This window comes from Rhamphochromis longiceps, linkage group LG18, assembly GCF_057381845.1.
Source record: "Rhamphochromis longiceps isolate RC_006_pf linkage group LG18, R_longiceps_female_GT1.1, whole genome shotgun sequence".
Taxonomy (NCBI): Eukaryota; Metazoa; Chordata; class Actinopteri; order Cichliformes; family Cichlidae; genus Rhamphochromis; species Rhamphochromis longiceps.
Window position 1 is genome coordinate 8,462,496 of NC_140574.1, and position 26,548 is coordinate 8,489,043.

General features: G+C 38.9%; 1 protein-coding gene and 1 long non-coding RNA gene across 5 annotated transcripts in view; one reads left to right on the plus strand and one right to left on the minus strand.

Moving 5' to 3' along the window:
* Positions 1 to 13,838, plus strand: part of LOC146647665 (contactin-associated protein-like 4) — a 127,328-nt gene extending 113,490 nt beyond the window's left edge. For 3 of the 4 annotated variants that reach the window (XM_085389356.1, XM_085389359.1, XM_085389360.1), the window contains 5 exons: positions 359 to 492; positions 4,463 to 4,550; positions 10,872 to 11,090; positions 11,926 to 11,997; positions 13,031 to 13,838. In XM_085389356.1, coding sequence (XP_085245482.1) covers positions 359 to 492; positions 4,463 to 4,550; positions 10,872 to 11,090; positions 11,926 to 11,997; positions 13,031 to 13,227 — 710 coding nt within the window. In that variant the 3' untranslated portion in view covers positions 13,228 to 13,838. The remainder of the gene's footprint in view (positions 1 to 358; positions 493 to 4,462; positions 4,551 to 10,871; positions 11,091 to 11,925; positions 11,998 to 13,030) is intronic. The other variant, XM_085389357.1, reaches the window with a different exon arrangement.
* The window catches only part of LOC146647666 (uncharacterized), a 302,194-nt gene that overhangs the window by 92,429 nt on the left and 183,217 nt on the right, over positions 1 to 26,548 (minus strand). The window lies entirely within an intron of this gene.

The window sequence follows — 26,548 nt, forward strand, 5'->3', positions numbered from 1 at the left end:
TGAAAAATATTATCCTGATAACATGGATGCGTTTGAAGGACAATGTATAATTTCATATCCTTGATTTTAATCTTAAAAGCCCCAAAGAAATAACGTTGCTTTATATTAATCCGCTCCTAATGCTCTGTATATTAGGAAAATTAATTAGATTTAGAGTTTTGTTATTGATAGGGAATTACCTCTTAATCCTCTTAAAATGGAAAGCTTTATTAACTCAGTGATGAATCCGAAAGATGCGAATCTAAGGTTATTTTTCTTAAGAATGTTTTTTTCGTAAAGGTTATAGAACACACGGATGTTTTCGTCAAGAGAAAGAAAGAAGTTTAACGTGGAAAAACTTTGTGTTTGTGTGATTAAGATAAGCTGGAGGTGAGATACAAGCTGGACAGCAGCAGAGACACCGAAGTGCTGAGGAGCAAAGTGAGGAGCCTCGCCAACGGACAGCTGCACACCGTCTCCATCAGGAGGCTGACAGACTCTGTGTCTGTACAGGTGAGGAAAAGAACACAAATACTGTATAACTACATTTATGGTTTTACTTAGGTTGTGTGCAATATACACTATACTATACATGCATACAGTATACGACAAGGTGATATGTGCTTCCTTAAATCTTCAAGAGACTACAAAAGCAGGGACTGCACGAGTGAGTAGAAAATAGGGAGGAGCATCTCACCTTACACACAAAATAACAACACTGTTCAATTTTAACAGCTTTGAAGTGACAGAAGAGTGTAATTTCTGCCATTTCAACTGACTTCCACTTTAAAATAAAAGGTTACAATGTTTTTTTCACCACCAGATGGGGACAAAAAGCACTATGCTCTGATCAATCAAATTATTTTAAAGAATGATTGAATGTTTTGCAGTTCCTGCTTGAGCATTTATTCCCAGATATGCCACTGTGCTCTCACTGTTTTAAAACAAACTCCATTAGCCCAGTGTGAATAGGTCCTATTACAACTTACCCGTCAGTATCGGGCAACCCTGACTTATTTTTGCTTTTATTAACCTGAGTCTATTAACCCCGACACTTATACACTAAAGAGCATTGGATGTTGTTTTGTTTATGGTCCATAGACTTCCACAGAAAAGTTAATGTGCTCCCTTTTCCAGCCCCTGTAATTAAGTCATTTCCGTTCAGTTTCAAGATAAAGACCCCAAAATAAAAAAATATAAATACGTAAATGTCATCTTCTGTATTTAATATTTTCTATCTGTATGTTATTGTTCAAACATGCCACGCACACAGATTCTATTTGTCACAGATACGATAACGTCACAGCTGTGCATAGGCTCCTTCTTTACTTCCTTCACCATCAGTCATAACATGGAAAATAATCCTGAAACCACTGACATAAAATGTATAGCACAGGTGTTTCCCACAAACATGTGGCAGATTTGGCAGTTTAAAAATGATTTGTCTGAAACGAGTTGCCATTTGTTAAAAAGTTTTTTACTTTTTAACCGAAATTATTTTCCATTTGATCCAGTCGCATCATGTCGCTTCAGGAAGGCTCAATAATCCCTGTGTTAATTTAGTTCGTGGAAGCTCCAGTTATTACTGCAGAGCTATGGAAGGATAGCAGGGATAAACTACACATTAAAACAGCTCTGGGTGAAATATGGATCAACTTCAAAATATCTAAATCTCATGAACAGCGTTAACATCTTGTTAACAACAGCCTCAGATGATATATGAGGTAAACTTAATCTCACTGGGAGCCACCAGCCTGGACGTCTCTATAATTATCAACACCCTGAGATGAAATATAAGGTGACCTCGTCTTGATGCAGTTTGTCAAGACTCCAGTGAAATATGAGTTGCATCTCATCTTACCGGTTTCCATCACCTTGAGTCATTATATTGTTACAACATTCTTCGGGAACATCAGGTGACCTTCATCGATTGTCACCCAGCCAGCAGCATAGACTCTCTAAAGTGGTCTCACAATTGGACACCGTCATATCCTCTCCCCCTGAGCGAATGAAAAATGAAAAACTAAATCACCCTGGGCTGCTAATACATCATGCCCTCTCTTTCTGCACTCTTATCAGATGGCCCAGTGTTTCGTTTCCTTTAGGTTTACTGACACACTCCATTAGATCCTTAAAATAGTACATCAAAGTTTGTCAGAGACAGCAAGATAAAGTTCTGGACTTGGGTGCCGTGTGTAAACACAAGGGACCTAACTGCAAAAGGTACTTCCTGTTCAATAGAACCAATCTAGGTTATAATATGTGGAAACCTACTGTAATTTCAGTGATATCATATCAGCTTAAGGCTATAAAAATGTATCTAGAGCTTATTTCATATCAGTAGAACTGCAAACTGCAAACCCAATTGGGGGAGCTTTCTTAACCAGTAATTGTTTTATCAGCCTCTCCCTGCATAGGTATCCAAAGCAGGTAGTTAAAGTGGACAAACTCTGACTTCCTGCTTGTCTTTGAGTTTTCATTATTTAATTCTAAGCATGTTTAATAGCAACTTCAGCCATTTTTTTCACTTGCCTCCACAATTTAATGTAAGCAATTATTGCAAGCAATTTTCAGGTTGGGTTGGAGAGACGGTGTTTGAGTCAGTGTAAAGTTTATTTGTGTCTATTTTTCACTAAAGTTCGACTACAGGGACGTAGTATGTTTCTTTATTCTGTGTGAATGTCTATCTACTGAATTAAAAATGTGGTTTGAGGGAACTGCACATCTGTTGTATTTTAGACCTTGTAAATTATCCTCATATCAAGGTTAAATGCAGTTCTTATTTTTCTAGTTAATCTTTTAATGGCAATTTTGGATTCCTAGTACACTCACTTTCATTCACACCAACTTGTTTTTTTTATACAATGTGTGTAATGGATTGGCAAAAACTTCTATGTACACTTTAACATAAGAACCCAATTACAGTTTCACCTACAGCTCATCATATTTTCACACACCTTTAAAAAACACAAATCCCTTGGAGGGTTGCATTAGGAAGGGCATTGAGTGTAAAAGTAAATAAATAAATAATATCCTGCTGTGGTGACCTCTTACAGATAAGAGAGCAGCAGAAAGAAGCAAGCAGAATGGTGTAAATGCATAAGATATGTGATTCATTGCAATAAATCACCCCTCTTCTTTAGCCTTGTATGTGCCCTAAGTTCAATATAAAAATGTGAAAGGTCAGAGCTAGTATTTTATTTGTTTTTGGTCTGTTCAGCGCTCTATTTTCAGTCGCTTATCCACGTCTGCATCTGGGTCGTCTGCAGTTTAAGCAAAGATGCCCTGTCGTCCCATTCTCTGGGGGAACATCTGGGTAGGTGTCTTGGGTCTGTCCTCGAGCCTCCTCCCAGTAAGAAATCCCTGGTCCACCTCAGCTGGCTCCTTTGTCGATGTGCAGGAGTAGCAGCTCTAATCTAAGCCCTTTCTCAATAACTGAGCTCTTTAGCTCATTCTAAGGAAGAACCTTGTCACCCATGAGAAAAAGCTCATTTCCACCACTTGTATCCATGACCTCATTCTTTTGGTGACAACTTGTGGCCGTGGTCTGGGTAGCAACGTAGATCAACCGGTAAATCTTACAGATTTGCTTCACGTTCACCTCTCCTCACCATAATAACAGCCATCTGTTAATCCTCCCCTCTCCCCTCACTCATGAAGCTGTTCTGGGCCTGAACCAAAGATCATTATGAATGCTTTTTCCATTTCTCCCAATAGGTCTTGTAAATACACCATTCTGCAGCTTTACGATAAAGAAGTGTAGCTATGACCTCAAGTAAATGTTACTTCAAACAGTAGATGTCTTGTTGAAGTAATCAGCATTTATAATGACTTACAAAAGTTTTTCTTTTTTTTCCCCCTTTGATGGAAACTTCAGTTATGATTTTGACTAGGTTTTCTTCTTCACGGCCACATGGTGAGATACTCTCTGTGGAGCTGCTCTAATTAAAATAATCTCCAGTGGTGAATTTCATTCTGGATGACTGAATGTTTTTAACTGCAAGTTTGGACTCTGTTGCTCATTCCTCCCTTTGAGCTGTTGAGATAAAGGGAAAGCTGAACATTAAAAAAAAAAAAAAAAATCAAATTTAAAAAGGATGGAGCGCCAGATTCACGTCACCGCTGACTGAAAAGTAATGACTGGCACGAAAGTAATACTCACTGCATCTAATAACTAGAATAGCTCACAGAACAATGTAATACTTTGCTCGTTTTTATACCTAGGGCATTTTAAAATTTTAATTTGATCTTATTCCACTTCCAGCTGTTCATGTCCTAGTTGATGCACTTTCAACTTTCAGTTTTCATTTTTCTTAATTGTTCTAATATTTCAAAAACTTTCCTTTTGTTTTTTTAATCATTAATTTGTATTCAGATCTTTTAATTTTCTGTGCTTTTATTTGTCTTAAATTATCCTGTATTGTATTCTACTTTAAAAATTAAAGGTTGAACAAAAGCCAATTTATTTATTTCTTTTTTTCAGATTGACCAAAATGCCAGAGAAGACTTCAACCTGACATCTGACGGGGAATTTAATGCAATCAAGTCGCTGGTGTTGGGCAGAGTGCACGGTGAGTGAGGACACAGTAAAAGAAGACAGAATGTATTTTTAGTTAGGGAGCACTCAGACTCACATTTATTTGATAACAGCTCTGAGAAGTTTGGTGCCTGACTCTCAGCGTGAGCTTTCTTAGAAAAACTGACTGTAATACATGGAGCCAGAGCTGTTAGCTGGACAAAGGGATATTTTCATCTTAGTACTGAGTGCTCAGAAATGTTGAGTCAAGAAGTAAACAAAAGATATTTTAAGTAGTTTCTGGGTTTTGGGGATGCACTCTACAATCTTGGACCGCAGCAACAACTTTTTTCTGATATTCGGACGGAGTTGCCGATTACTGTAGAGCAGGGGTGTCAAACTCATTTTACACCACAGGCCACATATAGCCCACTTTGATCTTAAGCAGGCCAGTGAAGCTCCCCTTTCTTTTTTTTTTTTTGTCTCGTTTGGATCTTTAGCCATCAGAATTGTTGTCTTAAGGCCAAGAAAGATGCCAAGCGGCATCATGGCCTTGCCATATTGGTCCATTTGATTGACCTTTATTATAATTATGTATTTATTTTATTTTCGGTTGCAAACGGGACAGACATGACTGGGAGATAGGACAGGGAGAAAGAATGAAAGAAAGACAGGGAGAGAAAGAAAAACAGAGGGGAGAAGAGACTGTGAGAAAGGGAGAAGAAAGAAAGAAAAACAAACAAAACACCTGGATCACCTGTACGGAGAAAAAAACAACAACATAATAAATACAGCACCATCACAATAAACTAGCTAGCAGTAGATAATAGTAGATACTAAATATTAAACGCTATTGTGCAGCACGCAAGATAGACAGCGCACAATGTGCTTGGAGGCAGCAGCCAAGAAAGGTGTAGTCCGCGTCTGAAGCTCCCCTTTCTGTCAGTGTAAAAAAGGTTACATATTTAACTGTTTGTGTGCATGATAAAGAAAACGCTGCTGTGACAAAGAAAGAAACTTGTTAGCATGACTCTTTGGACTTAAATTGAAAAAGAAAAGTGTAAAATGGCAGAAAATGTTCTGGTAACTCATTGCCCGGATTGTCCAGGTTTTTTTTGTTTGTGTTTGTTTGTTTGTTTGTTTGCTTGCTTGCTGGGGGGGAATCTGTTTACCTGCTTTTTAATCATTTGCTATTTTAGCTGTTTGGTGGTCGCTCAAATCATTTTGTGAATGTTGTGGAAGTTTTTCCATTTAAATAAAGCCTGCAGACGAGCGGTAGCTAACATTCTTTAATCCAAACACACAAAGAACAGAAAACCAAGCTTGTGAAGAGCCTACATGACTGCGGGGCAGACGGTCAGCAAAGTCTCTCTGAGCCTAGCATGGCTCTCAGTTAAATACCTTCTCCAGGAACAAAAGGCAGTACACAGCTGTTTCACACCTTAAGGTTCACACTCCCTTGCTACCTCCCAGAGTCCTCGAAGAGACAAAAGATTCTTCCTGTGGAGCTGTCTGCTTCCCCCAACTTCCTTACTACACCCCCACCATTTGTCTTAATGTATGAGTGTGAGACTTGTTAAAATCCAGTGTCACCAAGGCATTATACAATAAAATAATGTGATTAATACATAAATAAAAGAAATTCCTATACATGAGCTTTTAGCTGAGATTCTGATGTTTCTGTGGATCCCACACATGTCTATATTTAAATAACAGATCTGGCAGTACATCCCATTAAACCAGATGTTCTCCCTCTTGTCCCCCAATACCGTGAGCATTGGGTTTCAACAAGTTAATTGTTTATTGCTTAATTACTTTGTGTAGTATGAAAAAGGGAGTTTTTTATCACTGGGAAAAACTGAAAAAATTTAAAACTGAAAATACAGTTAAACGTCCAAAATTTCTTTTTTGTTGTGTTTCTAGAATTAGAATTATACAAGAATTATAAATGGCTTCAAGCACCCATTCAGGCCTGTGACACTCATTTAGACACTCAGATACTCAATATCATTGAAATGCAGCCAGATGCTTCTTATTTTAAGTTTCCGCTCATTTCTTCACTTTTCCCAACATGCTCGTGTTTAAATCCGACCTGTACACTGGCTGTCTTTGGAACGTCTGCCCCCCTTCCTTTCCCCCCATGCTATGGTTCCAGTCTATCTTTGCGTGTTAGTGGCTGCATGGTGTGCCCATCAAAATAAAGCCCCACCCCTGCCTGTGTGGATTCTCAGCCAGGTTGAGGATTCGGCTCCCACATACTGACGAGCCATTAATAATCGAAAAATATTAAATACGTTTGACACCCCACCTGTAGAACCCTTAAAGTTCATTTTTAACAGGAAGAAAGAAACTTATCTGCAAATATACTGCTGTATATACAAAAAAAACAAGCTTGGCACAATACATTTCAAGTTTCAAAGTTGTATTATACACAGTACATGTTTCCCTGCAAGAGACGTTTGCCTGTGCAATGAAAATCTTTCTTTGCTGTTCACAACAGTAAAGGCAAGTTTATCGTGCCATCACCATGTACTCAACTCAGCTGCTCAACCCATAAATGCATTTTCCTTAAAACTGTGCTATCATCTAAGAGGAACAGTCTTTCCAGATGTATAGAGCAGAAACAAAGAAATAATTGCAAGTTTTTGCTTTTAGCTTCCTGTGATTAGGACTGGATTTAATCGAGCTGGATTGATCTGAACTGTATCATAAATGGAACCGGCACATTTCTGCCTTAATTTAAGATTTAAGTTCCTAGTGTTGATAAATCCATCCATCCATCCATCCGTTTTCTGCTGTGTATCTGGGGCTATGTTGCCGGGGCATCAGCATTTTTTTTGCAAATTTCTTTACACAAACTCACATTTTCAAACAGATGCAACATCTTCCTCTGTGTGTCTTTATGTCTCTTACATATACGCATCACGCGACACAAGCGATGCAGTGAGCATAAAAATGACCTACGTAAGTGTTCCCAGGCTGAGAGAAGTTATCCCTCTGGCATGTCCTCCTTCCTGTAGGACATAAGCGGAACACCTCACCCCCAAGAGGACTCCTAATCAAATGTCTGAACCACCACAGCTGGCCTCTTTCAATGTGGAGGAGTAGCAGCTCTACTCTGAGTCCCTCCCAAATGAGCCAGCTGTTTTTTCTAGATAAACTAAAAAAAGAAAAATAATAGTTATTATTATATACTATAATAATTATATCATCTCTATCTAGTGCAGATCTTGTGTACCTTTGGACTGCTCCAGCACTGCTCATCCCTGGAGGTCTCATTCTGACTACTTGAATGTGCTTCTTCCACATAAGTTTTAAACTTTTAAATGGGAATCAACTATTTCTGTAGTGTGTTGCTTTTTCCACTTCCACTCCAGTCATGGGCAGAGACTTGAAACAGTGTTGGTGTGATTACAGTTTTTACAATTTTTAAAAAGCCAGTAATTTTTTCCCTCGGTGCCTCCATGAAAGATGGACTAAGATATGAACTGTGAATAAGCGTCTGGGAGACCACAGGCTGCAGTCACAGCTCTTTCATAAAAAGAACAACTAACAGTGGAACAAAAATAGAAAAATACACATTTTCCTTCCATGTATCAGAGATTTCCATAAGTACTCTTAAGCTATATCATGAAAGAAAAGGAATTTTAAAAATATAAATAAACTGGTTTTCAAAGGAACCACTTTAGTAGGATGTAAGTAGTGAGTGTGAACTTCATTTCTTCATTTATCTAGCTAATGTTGGTGTATAGGAAAATCTCGGTCAATTACAGCAACTACATTTAAGAACAAGAGGTAAAGCACCACTACTGTATATTGCAATAGACCTTAGTACAGCACACCAAGTTTTCAAACTGTCATGTCAGAATGTTACCCTGCAGTCGAACTAGAGGAGGCAGAAAGTCAGATCAGGAAAACATCAGGAAAGTAGATTCTCTGTCACTCGCCTTCAACCCTGTCATCCATCAGCCTAACTAATGGACCTGGAAGTAGAGGGGGGGTGTATCAGCTGAGAGGAGCTTACAGGCTGCGGCAGTGTCTCCTGCTGCTCTCATCAACATGCAGATGTATGCTGGTAAAAACCACAGTCACCTCTCAGTCATCTGAACAGATAGTGGTGCAGCTGCTTCCAGCATTAATGTGGGCTTCCACAGCTGCTGTTTACACTGCTGTGAAGGAGCAGAGGTGAATGATGGAGGGATCTAAGTCAATAAAATCAAGAGATAATGCTGGAGAGTCTCTCATAATGTGATGGTTGCAGACTGAAAGCAGAATAACTGACTGCTATAACAGAGGTGACTGGGTGTATGCTGATGATCATATGATTGTATATGAAAGATGGACATGCCACCCATTGATTTGTCGCAATCAGTTTTGGTGCTTTAACTTCAGATTCACAGCATCATAAACTGCAGTTTGTGTACATCGTACACAACAAAAAAAAGCAGGCTTTTAATACTGATGATCAGGTCCACAATAAATATCCAATCAAACAGGGCAAGATGGAAGGGATAGCAAACCATTAAGCCATAATGATTAGACAGGACTTTAACAGAGAAAGTTACACTAAGCAGAATGGCACAATAAATACAACGACAAAGATAGTCAGTTTCCTGTGATTAATTCTAAGGATTTGATACAGGAGGGTAACGAGCAACAGGTGAAGACAGTCAAGACAGCGAGTCAGAGGAGATAGTGAAACACAAAACAAGATGCAAGAAAATTATCCAAATAAGACAGGAAATGACAAAAGAACACAAATTAACACCGACAAGGAAACTCACTAGAAACTTGATACAAAAGGGAACACAAGAAGAAGACACTAATACAAAAATCTAAACCATAAAAACCTGAATAACGGAAAGTAAGAATTCCGACCTAAAAACATGATCAATCCAATGGATCATGTCACACTATCCCCATCTTTGTCAGAGCCACAACAGACTGGGAGAGGTTGAACTTGCAAATAGGCCATAGCTAAGCTAACCACATTGCAAAGCATATTATTCATCAGATACTTGCATTAAAAATGCTCTAAAAGGTTTTTGTTTTGTTTTTTTAAAAGTCCAGTTTTGTGACCCTAATTAGTGGAAGTGATGCAGGAGGCAACCACTTATCCACCTGTCAAAAGTGCAACAAAAAGATCCATCCTATGGTTTGACTAAGGGAGCAACTAGCTGTAACAACCAAAATTGTTGTTGTAGACATGCCTTTTAAATAGATGTTAATGTAAATATGAGCATTTTTACAAGGCGGTCACTATAACATGAATGGAACTTTATGTTGAGCCCTGGAAATTGGGACTTTCAGGATTGAGCAGCAATTTGTGTCTTGCTGGTGCCATCACCCAAGTGAGCATACAATTCACCAACAGATAATCAGTAATGCAATCAACAAAACTGATTCGCTTAACAGAGTTCAAGTTAACATATTGCTAAAATGAACCAGGGAGAAAAGTGCAATCTGCCCTTCTGTCTGCATGCTGCCAGTATATAAATAGAAGATTTCTGTACCTTTTAAAATGGTGTGTGGATGATAATCAGATGATCGTAGCAACACACTAGCAACCTGTCCAGGTTGTACACCGCCTGTCACCTCGTGATTGCCCAGACTGGAAAAGCCAAGCCTGGACGTATAATCAGATCACATTGCATCTGCACTTCTGCATGCTGAAATTATTCAGCGTGTGGCAGTTTCCATAGACACAGATTTAACTAATAAATGTGTCCCTGTTAACCCTCAGAAAACTGGCTTCGCTATTACTAATGAACAATGGTATATGCATTCATAATATTTAATTGGAAGATTATACAGCAAATAATGTACTTCATTATAAAATCTGCATCCTGAATGTTACTTTTTCTTTATAAATATAATTATTACTAATGGCCCACTCAGCTACTGTAGTTTTTGCATGAATGTTGGTGTTCGTTTTGATATATGCAGTGTTTTGTTGTACATAATGTTTTGTTTGCCTTCGATAAGTTGTATTGTTTCTTCCTTATTTCCTTCTCTTCATTTTTATTGTGTCTCAGTTTCTTCCGGTTTTTCTTCTTTTGTTTTACATCTGAACTCTTTACCCCTCCCTTTTTTCTCCTCTTGTGTCTTGTCAGTAATTTATTATGTTTATGTTTTATTTACATCCTGTTTCTCCCATGCAAGTCATTAGTCTGTTTTCATACCCATCTACAAACCTCTGTTCAGTCACTGTGTATATTGACAGTGTTTCTTCCTTCACAAATAAGGGGTTATTTACTTACTTTTTTTTAACTTTATCCATTTTGTTATTTGCTCTTTGAGGCCAACTCCTGTGCCCTGCCTTTGGATCCTCACTGCTCACTACACATTTTCTATCTTGCTCATTTTCTCTCTCCAGAGTCTGATGACCTGGATGCAGACCTATCCAGGTTGGCTTCCCTCGGTTTTACAGGCTGCCTGTCAGTTGTCCACTTTAACACCATCAGCCCTCTGAAAGAAGCTCTGCTCCGCCCCAACTCCAGCCCCGTCATCATCACTGGACCTTTAGCTCAGTCCAACTGCGGCTCCGCAGCTTCTGCCAATTCCTATTCAGCTGAGAACACACACCACCTGTCAGGTGAGAAAAGGAGGAGACATCTGACTTGTTATTATGTTATAATCTTTGAAAATATAAATATGTAACATTTATTAAAAGTTTTGGCTGAACATCTACATGTACAAATATAAAGCCTTTAAATGAAAACTTACCATCTTTTTTGCTTATACTAGCACTTCAACTCCACAGGAGCTACGTCAACAATGCATTTCATCATCATAATATCAAAATATTTATTTCTCAGGACAAACGTTGAAGGCCAGTGTAATTGATTGCACTACAACAGTACACAGGCAAATTTATTACAAAAACTATGATGCCACGTAATGCAAAAAACAATCTGGCCAATGGGGTTTGGAGTTGATTCTGTGATTAGGGTGGCATATATTTCCTGCTGTCTTTCATTTTTGCACTGAAACTGAATGAAAGCTGCAGCTCAGAAACGGCTTGTTAATTACGTGAAGTATGCTCCTTGTTTTGGGAGTCTAACAACAGTATGACTGATGATTTAATGAGTTTGAGACACAGGAGATTCGTTTGGGATTTCCATCCTTTGGGTTCTTTCTAATCCAGTTTGCAATGCTTTACAGCAGTCACTTGTAGAGCTCAAGTAATCTTCCCTGATCTGATGGGTTGGGCTTTTTTTTTTCTTTTTGAGTCTCTGCTTTTCATTTTCTGACTCTGATTTGATCTCATTTCTTTCTTTATTCTAATTTTGCCTCTTGTTGTGCTTCTTTCTTCTGGTGTGAATGATTTTGGCTGTTCTTCCTTGTTTTTATTCTTGGAGTCCTTTGGTTTTTCACATTCTTGTCCTTAGCTTTCTCCACCTTTTTCTTTCCCTCTCTCTCTCCTGTAGACCAGTCTGGTTCAGTGGGTTCAGGTGTGCCCTTAGTCAATTCCATCAGGATTGACTCGGCCCTAATTGGAGGTACTAAACTGCTTTACCTTTGTATCTTCTTCACTGGACTTTACTTATAGCCATTTTCCACCCGTGCAGTGCTGGTGTGCAGGCAGTTACACCTCGTTACCTACATTTCAAGAGATTTGTGCAACATTTTCAGCAGAGGTTTGGTTATTTTTGTGTGAGGAGAATGACAGCAAACAGAAATTGGCCTGCATCTGTGATTTGTTGGCGATTCTTTTTAAGCAACAACAAAATTGCTTGGCTTAAAGATAGAACTCCTGACATCGGTGTCCGTGTTATTTGTGGTGGAAAATTGGACACCAGCACTGCTTCAGTGGAAAATAGTTGTTTTATCATGTCAATCGTATTGCCCTTGACTAAAAATAATGAAATTTCATGTGCTTTTCTGGTGCCTTTTTATTTAAAAAAGTGATGAGTTCAAGCGAATCAGGTTGTGGAGAGAGGTTGAACTCCAAGAAAGAGTAAAGTGGTCTACCAGGCAGGAGTCCATTTAAAACTCATTTAAAACTTTGCTGCTCTGCCAGCACGGATTGATTCAAAGTGAAGACTGAAAAGGTTCAATCTATAATTGTGCAGATAGAAAAGGTGAGACTCAGAGAAAAGTCATTTAAAACTGTCCATTAAACCATCCAGTACACAAAGGGCAGCCCATCTAATTAAACCAATGTAGGGATGATTTGCTGATGGGAAAACTTTTTCTGCTCTTATCTTAAAACCTCTGGTCACTTTATAATGTAACATAGTATGAAATTGATTTCAGATGGATTCTGGAATGCCAATTAAATGGAACCTGCTCTCGTATTCCCAAATGTGCTCAACAGAGCAGAAGAGCGTGATGGCTTCAAAAGATTTAAACTGGTGTTTAATGTTCTCTAAAGTGCGATTAGCAAGATAATCAAAACATTTAGAGATGGTACTACGAGGGGAAGAGTTTTCTTCTAATCCATACATCAGCTACAATAACGTCAGAACATTCAACCACATTGAACTCTGAAAGGTGATATCTGATATGCTACAAAATCCTTTTACCTTACAGGTGTCATTGCAGTAGTCATCTTTGTGATTGTGACTGCACTGGCGATAACGGCCAGATTCCTCTACCGGAGGAAGGATACATATCGTAACAAGGAAGTGAAGGGAGTCAAACAGGAGGACAGCCAAGACTTTCCTTTTAACAACCAGGCTGACTCCCAGAATCTCTCCACTGAAAACCCAAAGGAGTATTTCATTTAACTGGAGGCCCGATGACCTGATGCACTGCTGGGCTTTTGGACCCGAAGCTGCAGACAGACGCATCTTGACATGCCTTGGGACTTTGCAGTGCACTCGAGAGCCACTCAGACACTTCTATGACAGAAGTGGCTCTGCAGCATGTGAAAAACAAAGAACAATTTTCAGTGTTGTCTTTCTGTTGCTTAATGTAAAATGTGAATACACTGATGCAACAGCGTTGGACTTTAAGGGTGTTGATATACTTGTTCAAGCAACTGTAAATATTCAGCAATGTGAAACACTGAATAATGTCTTTGTAACAATCTGGCTAATGTTGAAATGTTGGAAATAATGGAGGTAACAGTATTTTTATTGTGCATGGGCAGGGAGAGTGTGAAGCTGTCTTCTGTTTGGATTTCACCTGGAGAAAGATGGGGATAAACTCCAAACTGCCTGCGAGACATTTGCCTGCATTTCAAATGATCCAACAAAAGCCATCCATGGATATTTTATATTTACCTTTTTCATGTTTCCAGCTATTCTTCCCAGTAACTGGCTGTTTTTAACCCCTTCTCGAGTTTTCATTAACGTTTGTGAGGTCAGTGGTCTAAATATACAGTATATGCGAATTACATCCGTAGAAATTATTCCTCATCACACAAACACATTCCAAAGTTATGAGTTTGATCACTGTTGACGGAAAATGTGTATCCTGACAATAAGAAAGCAATGTTACCACAAAGGTTGTTATTGTCTTAGTGATTCAGGTGATGGTCCGTTGTAGGTTTTTTCACTCGCTGTTCAGCCATTAGGCCCAAAGCTTTGTGTTCAAGCTCACCACTCAAAGCATCATCTTTGGTGTCAGTAGACAGCTGTATTCACAAAAAAGGCCCACTGTGGTACCGGTGTTCTGACAAAACGTCCTACTTTGTCAAGACATCCTACTGTAACGTAAATTATAGTCATGTCTATCAGTCTGTGCTACCTTATCAGAATATGCTATCTTACGTGGTTTATACCTCCATCGTACATAGGACGGTAGGACGTTCTGATGGCCAAATCACACTGCTGTTATTTATTTAGGTAGGACAAGGTTTAAGCTGTACGCCAGTTTACAGAAGTTTAGAAGTACTGAATCAAGACTTGAAATATGACTTTAATTGAGACTCCAAATTGGAGTATTTTTGCACAAAGAAACAAAACGCATGTTAGCTTGAAAAGTTAACAAACTGACAACAGCTTAAGGAAAACAAGTATCCACTGTAATAAAGAAGTAAAATATATAATAATAACCTTTTTTCCCATGCACGAAAGGGTAGGATCAAAGAATAGGCGTGTAGTATTAACACCTAAAATATGGCCGTTTTGAGTTGTGCGCATGCGCAGTAACAACAAGTAGGACAGCTTGATAGGTAGGGTGTTTTGCCAGGACACCGGCTCAAACATCAGGCTCCGTGTGTAATGTAATGGAGCATTGAGCAGCAAAAGAGCCAAATATCTTTTTATGAGACCAAACCAGAACTAAAAAGATTTCCCAACTTGTTACACCGTCGGTACAGGATGTGTACTACAGACGTGCCTGGTCACCAATTTGCAATTATCATTTAAGCAAGAGATAAAAATTGACTAGTTTGCTAGTCTAAAGATTTCTTTAATTACATTGTGACACTGACTATTTGCTATGTTATACATGGCAGTGTGTCTGAGTAGTTTGCTGAGTTTTTCCAACTGTACGATCAGTAGCTTTGATTTTTTCCACTCCAGTATTCACATCTTGGTACAGAATATGGTTCTAATTAATTCTGAGAAATATGAAGGTCCAAAACACAGCCACTCTTTTTATTTTATTATATTTTTTAAATCTTTTGTTCAGCAAAACAGTCATGGTTTGTATGGCTGTCATCTATTGGCTGTCTCGTTTGTTTATTTATAAGGCTGTTCACCGAAAGAGAGAGACAGATAGGGGAGCAGCCGTGTGTCAGGGCTGCAGTCCTGGGATGTGGTTGGTTATATAACCAGAGCTGGAATGACGAACTCTCAATACAGTAGCTAAAGTACAGTAGTACATTTTTCTCTGGGAAAGGCTGTGCACAATGGTATCCAAAATGTGTTGTTTTTTTTTTCAAGTCTTAATATTATGACCCTAAAAATACATTCTCTAATTGATATGTAAGTTCATGTCATGTGAACAGTTATCAAAGTCAGATGATTTTTTTTATATAATTTCAGTCTGACACTTTAATTCAGAAATTTTAAAACGGATGTGCTGAGTCAGCTAACCTTCTACGACGGGATGGAAATCAGTTCTTTTGTTCAGTGTAGCTCAAGAAATTCCTCATGAAAAAAAGAAAAATCATTAATAGAAGCCTTACTAACTTCACTGGATACTTCATGATACTATGACTTCATCCCTGTAAATTTTCTGGATTGATTTATACAAACCTTTATATATGTTTGTATCTGTTATAGTAAAGGTGTGACAGATGTAAGCCACAATTAGACTTTCAGCTTATTCTTTAAAGAACATCTTTAGGCTTATAGTTATTTTCACATATATGATCATATACATGGTGTTATTTTGATGGATTCTCATATTAAACACGGCTGCCAAAGATTGAAACCTCTGTCTCTGAGAGACAAAAACTCACAGTTAAGACTTCTGCAAAGAGTCGCTTTGAGTCAGTTTCCTACTCTGGGCTCTGTGTGACAACAAAGATGGGGGGAATCCCTTATATGGTCATCACATACAGTAGTGATGAGCATAGATGCCCTGCTCATCAAATTTTTTGTTTATGAGCAACAGGAATCCAAAAATGTGGGCAGCATGGTGGTGTAGTGGTTAGCACTGTGTCCTCACAAGCTCTGGGTTTGAGTCCCGACTGGGGCTTTTCTGTGTGAGGCTTTTATATTCTTTTCAGGTACTCTGGCTTCCTCCCACAGTCATGAGGTGAGGTCACTATGGCAGCTGAAATAGGCTCTGGGATCTTGAATTGGAGGAGTAGTATAAGATGGATTGAGGAAATCAAAAGAAAGTCGGTTTAAAATAGTTAAAACACCTCATTTCAGACAGGATGTCTTTATAAAGGTAAATTATTTCAAACTGTTAATCATGCAAAGCTTTAGTAGGTCCAAGAATTTTAAAAAAGGAGCTGCAAATTTGTATAATAGGGCCCCTTTAATCATAAAAAGACAGCACTAAGAGGAAACACAAATAAAAACCTTGATCATTGCTAGACTCCTATCACATGTGCAGTTTACTTAAAAAGTCTTTGCATCCTCCTCACTTTGCTGCCTCCACTTAAAAGTTTTCTCCTCCCTGCTGCATACTGCCTGCTGGGAGCTTCCTCACTCAGCTCCCTTAATGTCTTTGAACAGTGAAGCTTTTAACACCGACAGCGACACCGACTCTCTAACAGTGTGTCTGTCTGTCACCTCGCTCCGTACACGCAGAGGCAGTTAATGTGTTTTGGAAATGCTAATCTGCTTTGAGCTGACAGGTGGATTGTGATTCGATATAAAGCAGAGGGAGATGAAAAGAATCAGACAAAGATAATCTGGGAGACACTGCCAAGCATTCATGGCTATAATGAAAACAATTTCTGATATTAACACTTGAAAATGAAGCCAATCCTTCCATGTGTTAATCCAGCTCATGTGGAAAGAGGACTGCTGATAGAAGGATGAGAAACAGAGGGAAGCTCAACAGCAGCTGCTTCCCAAATACACACCACAGTCTCTGTGAGATCCAAAACCTCAGATGAGATTTTAATGAGAGAAGTTGCTCAAACTTTAAACTCACTCTCCTTGTGTATTTTGTCTTAAAATGTACTTTTGTCAACACTAATGACAGACACTGCGTTCTCCTGTATTGCAGTCTTCTCACTATGAACTTTATGCTGGAGTCGATAAGTGGTCCCCATGCTGCAGATCATTTCTGCTGCACTCACTTTTAACACTTAGGAGTACAAGTGAGATGTGTTCAGGCCAACAAAGCCTAGTAAAGTGGTTAGACTCCGATAGCCCATCCCAGCAGTGATTGGGGTGTCCTGCACAAATCCTTGAGTCTAGACGCTGACGGTGGAGAAAGAATGACAGATATGCAGTAAGATCTAAAGTCAGAGGAGCGAAGGCTGGTTGGCCAGAGGAGGGCCGGCAGAAGATAATTGGACTACACCAGTGATGTCACAATAAGCTTGACAGCGTGGGAAAGTAGAAGTGATGTCAAGCTTAGTTTATCCCCCAACACCTGGAAGGCAGGCAGATGTGTGACTCCTAAGCTTCATTTTAATGCAGATGCAGCTTAAATGACCATTTCCAATCAACTGGTGTGTAAGCTGATAAAAGTAAACCAAATGTTTACACAAGTAAACACACAGCAAAAACCGAACACTTTGGGTTGATGGAACGCATCAAAGACACCATTGTGTTTACCTCCAGTTCGAAAAACTATAGGGAGTGGAGACCACAGGCCTGCACTGAGGCCTGCGTCCTCCTGACACACAGAAGGCCTCCACAGCAGCGACAGCGTCTTAGATCCACGATACCAGTTCCTCACTCGACACACATGTGCTCTCTCACAAATGTTAATGGAATTCTTTTTCCCCTTTTAACTGGAAAACCGTGCTTCCAGGCAGCATGGAGTTTTTCCTTGCCGTCATTTTCCTCTGCGCCACACCTTCACTCGCACCGAGCTGCAGGTGATGCCTCCAGGCCAAGCCTGGAAATTAGACGAGAAACTACAATACATTCAAAGAAACGTGTCTTTCTGAGTGCTGTAAATTTTATCAGGGTTACACAGGAGATGTATCAATATCACTTTGGAAAGGTTGCCAATCTGTTGCAGAGCCAACACTGGGAGACATACAACAATTCACGCTCACATTCACACCTATGGGCAATTTAGAAACATCAATTAACCTAACTGCACCAATTGCATGTCTTTAAACTCTGGGAGGAAGATGGAGTTTCCGCAGATAACCTACGAAGAACGGGCAGAACATGCAAACTGCACACAGAAAGGAAAATTTAATATTATGAGAATTACATTTTTCTTCAGGTTTTTATTTTTTTTAATTTTTCAAAGTCTAAAAGAAAAATTCACAGAACAAAAGAAGGACTTTGGTTCAACGAAAACAAAATATTGGCCAAAAAGATATCGTATGGTTAACACTTCCTCTGAGTTTAAACTGTTTTTTCTTGCACTATTCTGGACAATAGGTATGATTACTATTATCATTAATTATACCTAAAGTTGCACAAGGTGTTACAATGTTAATTTAAGATTTATTGAATTCGGTGTAACAAGGAAATACATTTATGTGCTGTAGTTCATGGTAAATTGTGGCGTACTGGAGTGTGGCCTCAGGATCACATCTCTGCTTTTTGCAGATAATATGGGTCCTGCAGTGCCCTCCAAGCACTTAGGCAGTTTACAGAGGGTGAAGAGGCTACAATGAGAATGCAAAAAAATTATTTTCACTAGTTTTCCTAGGATGTAGCACGTAAATTAGAATTACAAATTTATTTTGCATGCATTTCCCAAAATTATATTAGGCAATATATGGAATACGGTAAATACAAAGTAAGTCCTGAAAACAAAATCTTATTTTATGTAGTATTGCAGGAGTGTGATATTAGAATTTATTTAACATATATTTAATAAGGTTAATTAAAAATTACATTGTAAAAACAGTCCTTGACGGTTTCCAGAGATTATTTTATTCTTTAGCACTGAATACATTTAAACTGCACTTAATCTTTAACCATTGGCTAGCTTTCAGTAGTTTGAGAATCCCTCTGATGGCTGATTCCTGTTAACATGAGCAATTTTAGAGCCCAGAGTTTAGGGAAATATGTAAAGCTGTGAAGCATCGAGGAGCAGAGCATGCCAAAGTGATTCTCTGTGAGGAGCCATATCTTCTTTCTGCCTGTTTAAAGGTCTCAGACATCTGGAGTTACATGATGATTCTGCTGCCTCAGATCAGTAATCTCTATTTACCATCAGTGGTTGTAATAAGAGACCAGATGTGAAGCTAATAACTGAAATATTTAGCACTAGTTTTGACATCAAAGATATAGTGAAGGAAAATAAAATTCAACAGGTATATAAAAAAAAACCTAATTGGAATTTAAATGATAAATATTCTCTCATCTTTAGTGGTGCAGTATATATAATGGCCACATTTTGACACAGGTTGAGTTGTAGTCTGTATCTTGAAAAGGTATCAAAGCAGGACTGGCTCTGCAACAGCAATAGGTCACTGGAAAACAGGTATTGAATGTCAGGTAAATACACTTATTTTCTGAATTCTGAACCTTTAAGGAAAGCTAAACCTAAAATCACAACTGAACAAGATACAGATGCAGAACACAAGAAACCAGGAATGTTGCAAACACAAGGATCTTAAACAAAAGTCAGATAACTTTCTACAAGCGCCAGCTAATATACAAGCCTCTAAATCACCGTGCAAGACTAGGATCCAGTGGGCTGAGTTCTTCTTCTCCTTTTCTTCTTGTAAGTATTATTGGTGGTTGGCAAGTGGGCTGAGTTGACAAGTAGCTGGGGAGTTACCAATGGTGGAAACGGGGGGAAATGAACCTAAACCAGACACCAAAAAGATGTCTGATGAATTGAATAGTAAAGACATTTACTAGACTATAACTGAACATGGCCCGGAGCAGGGTTTGTTTAGGAGCAGGAGTCTGCCACAAGGAAACTGAAAATAATCTTTTTATACTTCACATAAATGTATTCAAACGCTAGAAGGCAACTGTAAGGCTGAGGTGGATTTAGATGATTGTGACAAGTTTCACATGCTGAAATCCACACCTGTGATAATGGCCCAGAAATGCAAGCTGAGGAACAGAACCTCCTTGCTAGGTTGAAAGGGGAGTTGAGACAGCAGGCCAGATAACTCTTCGTAATATTGTTTTAACTATCAAATGTCTTGCAAGTCTTACAGTTACATTTTTCCCCTTTCCATAAGATGAATTTAAATTGTCAGTCATGACTAGACGGAACATCTGGCTACAGCTTAAACATTTTATTAAAAAAAAAAAAAACAACCCCAAACCCTCTTAGTCTGAATATGAACTGAAAATTGTTGTCTAAGTATTATTTATTGTAAAATGATCCATATTCTGACAACAATATAGTACAAATGGAAATCTAAACCCTGCAAGATTAAGGACTCAGATATTACCATTATTTTTCATATTTCTTTCCATCTGCACTCTTTGCATTTTGCTGCTGTCTAGCAGGAGAGATTCCAGGTGTGAGGAGCTGCTAAGACAATGGAATGAGGGGTGCAACATGAGTGTTTTCAGGAACTGCTGAAAATGCATAAGACCTGGAAACAACAGTGAGACAGTTTATAAAAACCATCACCTTCCATGGTCTGGTAGGAAACTGACCTGGCAAAGACAGATCCAGACCGATTGTTTAAAAATTTGGCCACAAAAACCTGGTAAAAAAAAAAAGAAAAAAAGAAAAAGAAGCTGAGAGAAACAGACTTTGTTTTCAGGTGATAACTACCAGTTTCCCAATGAAACCTTAGAGATGCTAGATCCTGTTCCTGATCTGCAAAACTGTCCCACAAGGAGCCTCCTGAGCTGTAACCCCGATCAGTAAGCTTTACATCAACACAATATGGCTGTCCCAAGTCAGGTGATCTGTATCCACACTAGTACCTTTTTTCCTGATTTTCTCATGGATGAATTAGTCTCGTTTAAATAGTATAGTTTGTTGTTTTTTTTCCTCTTCTTGTTTTATTTTAGGTCACTCTGGAATGGTTCCTAGGTTTCATTTCACTTGTCATCTCTTTTCACCTTTCAGCACTCAGCGTTATGTTTGCTTTGCCTTCAGTGCTGTGATTTACAGACACATACGCAGCTATACAAGACACACACACACACACACACACACACACACACACACACACACACACACACACACACACACACACACACACACACACACACACACACACACCTTTAGTGAACATTCACACTCAAGTTAATTTAGGAAAAGTGAACGCATTGAGGTTTGCTACACGGAATGTACGAGGGGCAGGTTCCAAGAAAATAGGCTAACACTTGTTAATGGGTTAAATGACTTACAGGCACATTTTCTTTCTACAGGAAACTTAGTTTGTCCAAAACATTTGCACGCACACTCAACTCCCCACACGTCCCTCTTACTCAGCCTGCTACAACTCAAAACAAAGCAGGTGCAGCCACATTCACAGAAATAGAAACTTCACTGTAGCAACAATGTAACAGATACAGAAGATTTATGATACTTAAATTCATATTTTGAATAGATAAATTATATATTGCTTGTATATATAAATGACCCTCCCTCCTTTCATGCTTTCACTACCTCATTTTGGGATCACTCTAACACTAACAGGTGACTTTAACCTGGTATTTAATCCAGAAATTGACAGGCTGAGTGAGCAGTGAGTCTAGACATTCTTCAAAAGTACTGCTGTATTGTTTGTCTCAGTGATAATTGGTGTTCATATCACTCTACTCTCAGGGATCACACCTATTCAACAGTACACCACTCACATTAGACTACTTTTTAGTTAGCAGCTCCATTATGATTGATATTACAGGCACTCAGATTTATCTTAGTACAATCAGTGTATCACTGCTCCCCAGTGATCAATTCAATTATTTAGTGGAGGTGGTCGGCTGTATTCTCGACTCTCTGTATGCCAAGCAGGTGGTCACATAGGCAACAGTGGGTAGGGTTGTTGCTTGCTGTGCAGTGACCCACCCTTCCTTTTTATTATCACTACAATCCTAATGGCTCATGATACATCACTATACACACAGGGCCATGGGGCATGTGGGTTATCCAGAGGTTGGAGGGTAGGGGTTGGTGAAGTGGCCTCATACACCCCTTTACGGCCTCAATTTTATGTGCACATATGTATTGTAATGTAATGTAATGTCCCCCTGTGTCACTATCAGGTGTACTCCGAGAAATTTTGCACTGCTGACGATCTCGACGGCAGAACAGTTGATATGGAGTAAAGTAGGGTGGCAGAGTTCTTCCTGAAGTTAATCATTTTCATCGCCTTAAGGATGTGAACAATGGGTCAAGCACACAGCCCTGGGCAGGTGGCAATGTTGTTGAGACAGGACATAGTTGGTTTCTTGGACACTGGGATGATCCTGAGGCAAACACGAGCCATTGTGCTCAGGGATGTTTTGAAAATGTCAAAACATGTGCCAGTTAACATCTGAGCACCTGGCCAGGCATGTTGTCTGGTCTAGCTATTTTCTTAAGCTAACTTCAAAATGTTCTTAATATCACCGCTGTCAGTTGCAGAAGCTGGTTAGCACATCTTCTAATGAGGCATCACTGCTGCAGTCTTGGAGTACTGGTTTGTACTCTGTAATACATTGCATTTCTTGCCACATGTGCTTTAGGTTTCAGTCTGTGGAGTTTCTTTGCACACTTAGTCCTTTTGATGGCCTGGGACAGTTTAGTTCTTTGTGTTCAGACAGAAAGAAAGAGGTTCCAATGATGATCCACTTAGCTGATTTTTACAGAGTCTTCTCAGAGCAAACTATAGCCACGCATGAAAGCTGTAAGAGCCACTTAAACTCCATAAAAAGATAGTATGCGGAGCTCTAGTTAGTTATTTGGTTAAATGTTTCCCCCTAGAAACTTCAGGACCATTACCTTAGAGGAGGCTGTCTCATTAAACAGTAGTCAGAAGTAGTAGAGCCCCTAGTGTTTTGTCATAATGCTCTGCTGGAGGAAAAGGAGCTCCTCTCTACAGTTAATTATCCAGCCCACCTACAGTTTATAATCTGAGACTCTGTGTGAAAGTTCCTCACTCTGGAGTTTGAATTCAATCAGGTGAGCAATTAGATGGCAGAGTTTGTCCTTCTCATTATCAGCCCACCCAGAGCATGAAGCAGCATCACTCTGATTTCTCATACCCAACAAATAAGGGAAACTTTATTTCATTCAAACACCTCCTTGTTAGCATCTGTAAAATTTGGACCCTCGTGTGAATAGCTCTATATCATTTAGACAATTTAGTGTATGTGCATTTAAATGAGTACTTTATTTCCTGGGTCCTAGTCGAAAAAAGCAGCTTTGGGATACCCAGTTTCAATGTTTATATTCTACTGAGTGGACATATCAGTTGTTAGTTCCAGGCAGGCTCAGAAGGCTGATTGTTGTATTCTGTGGTACTCAGATCCCCAGATTATTTGTTACATTTCACCCCTGGAAATTTTACATTCACTTCACACAACCATTAGAGGTCCAATGGTAAGCCATAGGTAGCATGTTTATTATAATAAAAGAATGACAGTTTACAAAGTGAGGTGTAAGACATAATTTGATACTAGTACCTACCCAAAAAAAAAAAAAGAAATAAAATTCTGGCAAGCGGCAGGAGTGGGTCAAACAGGAAGGATTGAGAGTGATTCATAGAAATGGGCGCCATTTATTTGAAGCATTCTCTGGCCACGCCCTCCCCGGATATCAGCAGGGAGGGCGTGGCCTCAAGTCTGTGTCCCAATTGTTAGAAACCCTGATAGAATGAGTATTTTATGATTTCAGGCGTCTTTCTGTTACTTTCCTAATTGGCAGAAAGCTCACTTTGAACTTTGAGGGATGTTTTGAAAGCAAAGCTTTTTTTCTTCCTGTTTGTCAATTAGCTAGCTAGTTAATCATCTATACTAACTCAGTGCTCTGAATGTATTTGCACTTGTCTGTTAAAAATTTCATCGCAAGAGCAAAACAAAGCTAGCATGTGACCATCTGGCCAAATAGCTAGTGTTATTACTGATTTGATTTTTTTTCCTTTTTCTTTTTTTAAAAACATGTTGCTCATGTATTTAAGCTCTGGACAAATTTTCATTGAACAATCCCTTTCAACGTGTGAGAGATATTTGTCCATCCCTGTCATGGATCCCCCAGTCTCAAACTTTCAATAGTATCAAAGAGGCTATTTATAGTTTAAAGTAAATATGTGTGCTGACAGGCTGTAGAGAATTAACAGTATTAGCGTTCACCCTAGCTTCCCACTTAATGATCAGCCATGGAGCCAGCTCTCCCAGTTCCCATGGGCCATAATTTTTAACCCCATCACACCTGTAAAATACCTTGTTCGTAATCTACGTTTCAAACATTAAAATGAGGGCTTGTTGCTTTTACTATTCTTTTTTTTTTTTTTTTTTTTTTTTTGCCCGCTGAGTCACATCATTTGCATTAGTGACATTTGTCTCCCTTTAAATGATCCACTGTGAATCACTTTCTCTTACCTGGAGACAAGACGACCCCCCCCAAAAAAAAAACAAACGAAAACACAACAACATCTGATGCTCCAACAACTTAGAATACACAATGAAGACTGTTTTAAGAGTGTTTAAAAACACTTTTTTTTTTTAGACACAAAGTGTTGGGACCAATGTCAGAAGGTGTTGGATGTTTACACCTACATCCTGACATCCTAATTTGTTGTTACCTCACTATGAGAAGGCCATTCACAGCTTAGCAGGCTCCCTCCCATTCCCTCTGCTTTTCCATCAGCAATTTACGCTTTCTGGCAGCATCCCATTTACAAATTTTTAGTTGTTCTTAATCACTTCCAATAAGCTGGATACTGATCTTGACACCTCACCTATTTGGTTGAAGTGATAGAATTCACATGCCAGTTCATGAGTGTTACAGCACCAATTTGTTGGCAGCCAAGACATCGTTAAGAAGCTCTTCAAGTTTGGAGACTTCAGTAATCCTTTCAGAACAAGTAACATTTTGAATTATAAAATTCAGTCATCTTAAAATTTTATAAGAGCAACCATACTGGCCATCAGAAATTGAATGGGGGGGGGGCGGAGTGCGCTGTGGGTGATGTAAGCTGCTCATTACTGTGAATGCCTTTTCACCTGTCAAACAGTTTTGCCACAAACTGACATTTGCAATTTTCCCCTGTTTGGTAACCCCTCGGGGAATATTCTCTGCTAAAGTGAGGGTGATTTTATTTCTTGAGGAATCATTAGTGCCATTCAGGGCTTGTAGTGTGAGGAGACAACTGCCTCTAAGAAATATCACAACATATCCCAGAATTCGTTCACCAAGTTTAAGGCAAGTGGGGGAAAAAGTCTCAATATAATGAATTTTAAAAAAAAAAAAAAAAAAAAAAAAGCGACAGGTAAAATATATTAGTGTTTGCTGGATGAACATGAATAATGTATTTGCAAACCGAACCATTTAAACTGAGGGCTCCCCTCCCTGCTCATTTGTGTGCTCACATAGGAAGCCGCATAGGTAAGAATGAGCTGACGGCTACAGTTTAATTTCCCCACTGGGAACTGTTGAAATTAGTTTTTAGAAAACACACCCATATCTGCAGGATAGTATTGCATGCATTAAAATGTTGAGCTAAGTGAATGACATGTCAGATCAGGTGTCTTGCATTCCCCCCCCCCCAAAAAAGAAAAAGATTTTAGCATAGATTCTTTGTGCAATGTTTCCATGGTAAACAAGTGCAGAAGCAATAAGCAGCAGGGTGGAGGCTTTTGAAGAGTATTTACAAAGCAATGGACTGACAGACTATTGGAGTACTAGGTTACCGGAAAATAAAAGCTTTGTTAGCCATAATGGTTTTGATAATTACTTTGCATCATTATCACTGATATTTGGATTTGCACACCCCTGCAGACATGTGATACAATTAGATGAGGTCAACAGTTGTAAAACAGTGCACACACTTTGTATGCCCCTCTTTGCATTATTTACTTAAAATAAAATGTTCACTGCCTGTATCTGTTGTGCTTTAATAGCAAATGTTTGATACGTTCACAGAAACAACTTGTTGCACAAGCCTTTTTGTGTACAGGCAGCTAAACAGTCTGAACACGGTGATTTGTCACAACCTACTCATTACATGAGTTTGCCAACCCGCTAATACAGATACAGATTGTAGCTACAATGCTTTTTAAAGCATTTTTTGCAGTTTGCAGTGATTTAACACAGTGCTGACCTTTACCCATGTCTGACTGGTCAGATTCTACCATTGCCCCCTCTTTCATTTGGCTGCGGGTTTGGTGAAACCCTGATTTACCAAGTAACCACATTTAACTAGCTTCATGTGACCACTAACTGCCATGTTAGAGTAACTGAATTTAAAAAACCAAAATATCTCAGTCTCCAGCATTACAAAAACGCACATCAAATGCAGATACAGTTATCATTAAAGGATCCTGGGAATAAGTAAACATGTGACTCAGTCTTTTGCTTTTGGTTAATGGCTAATGTTTGAGTATCAATACTTTATTTTCTTTGGAAGCTGATTTTTGTGTTTAAAAC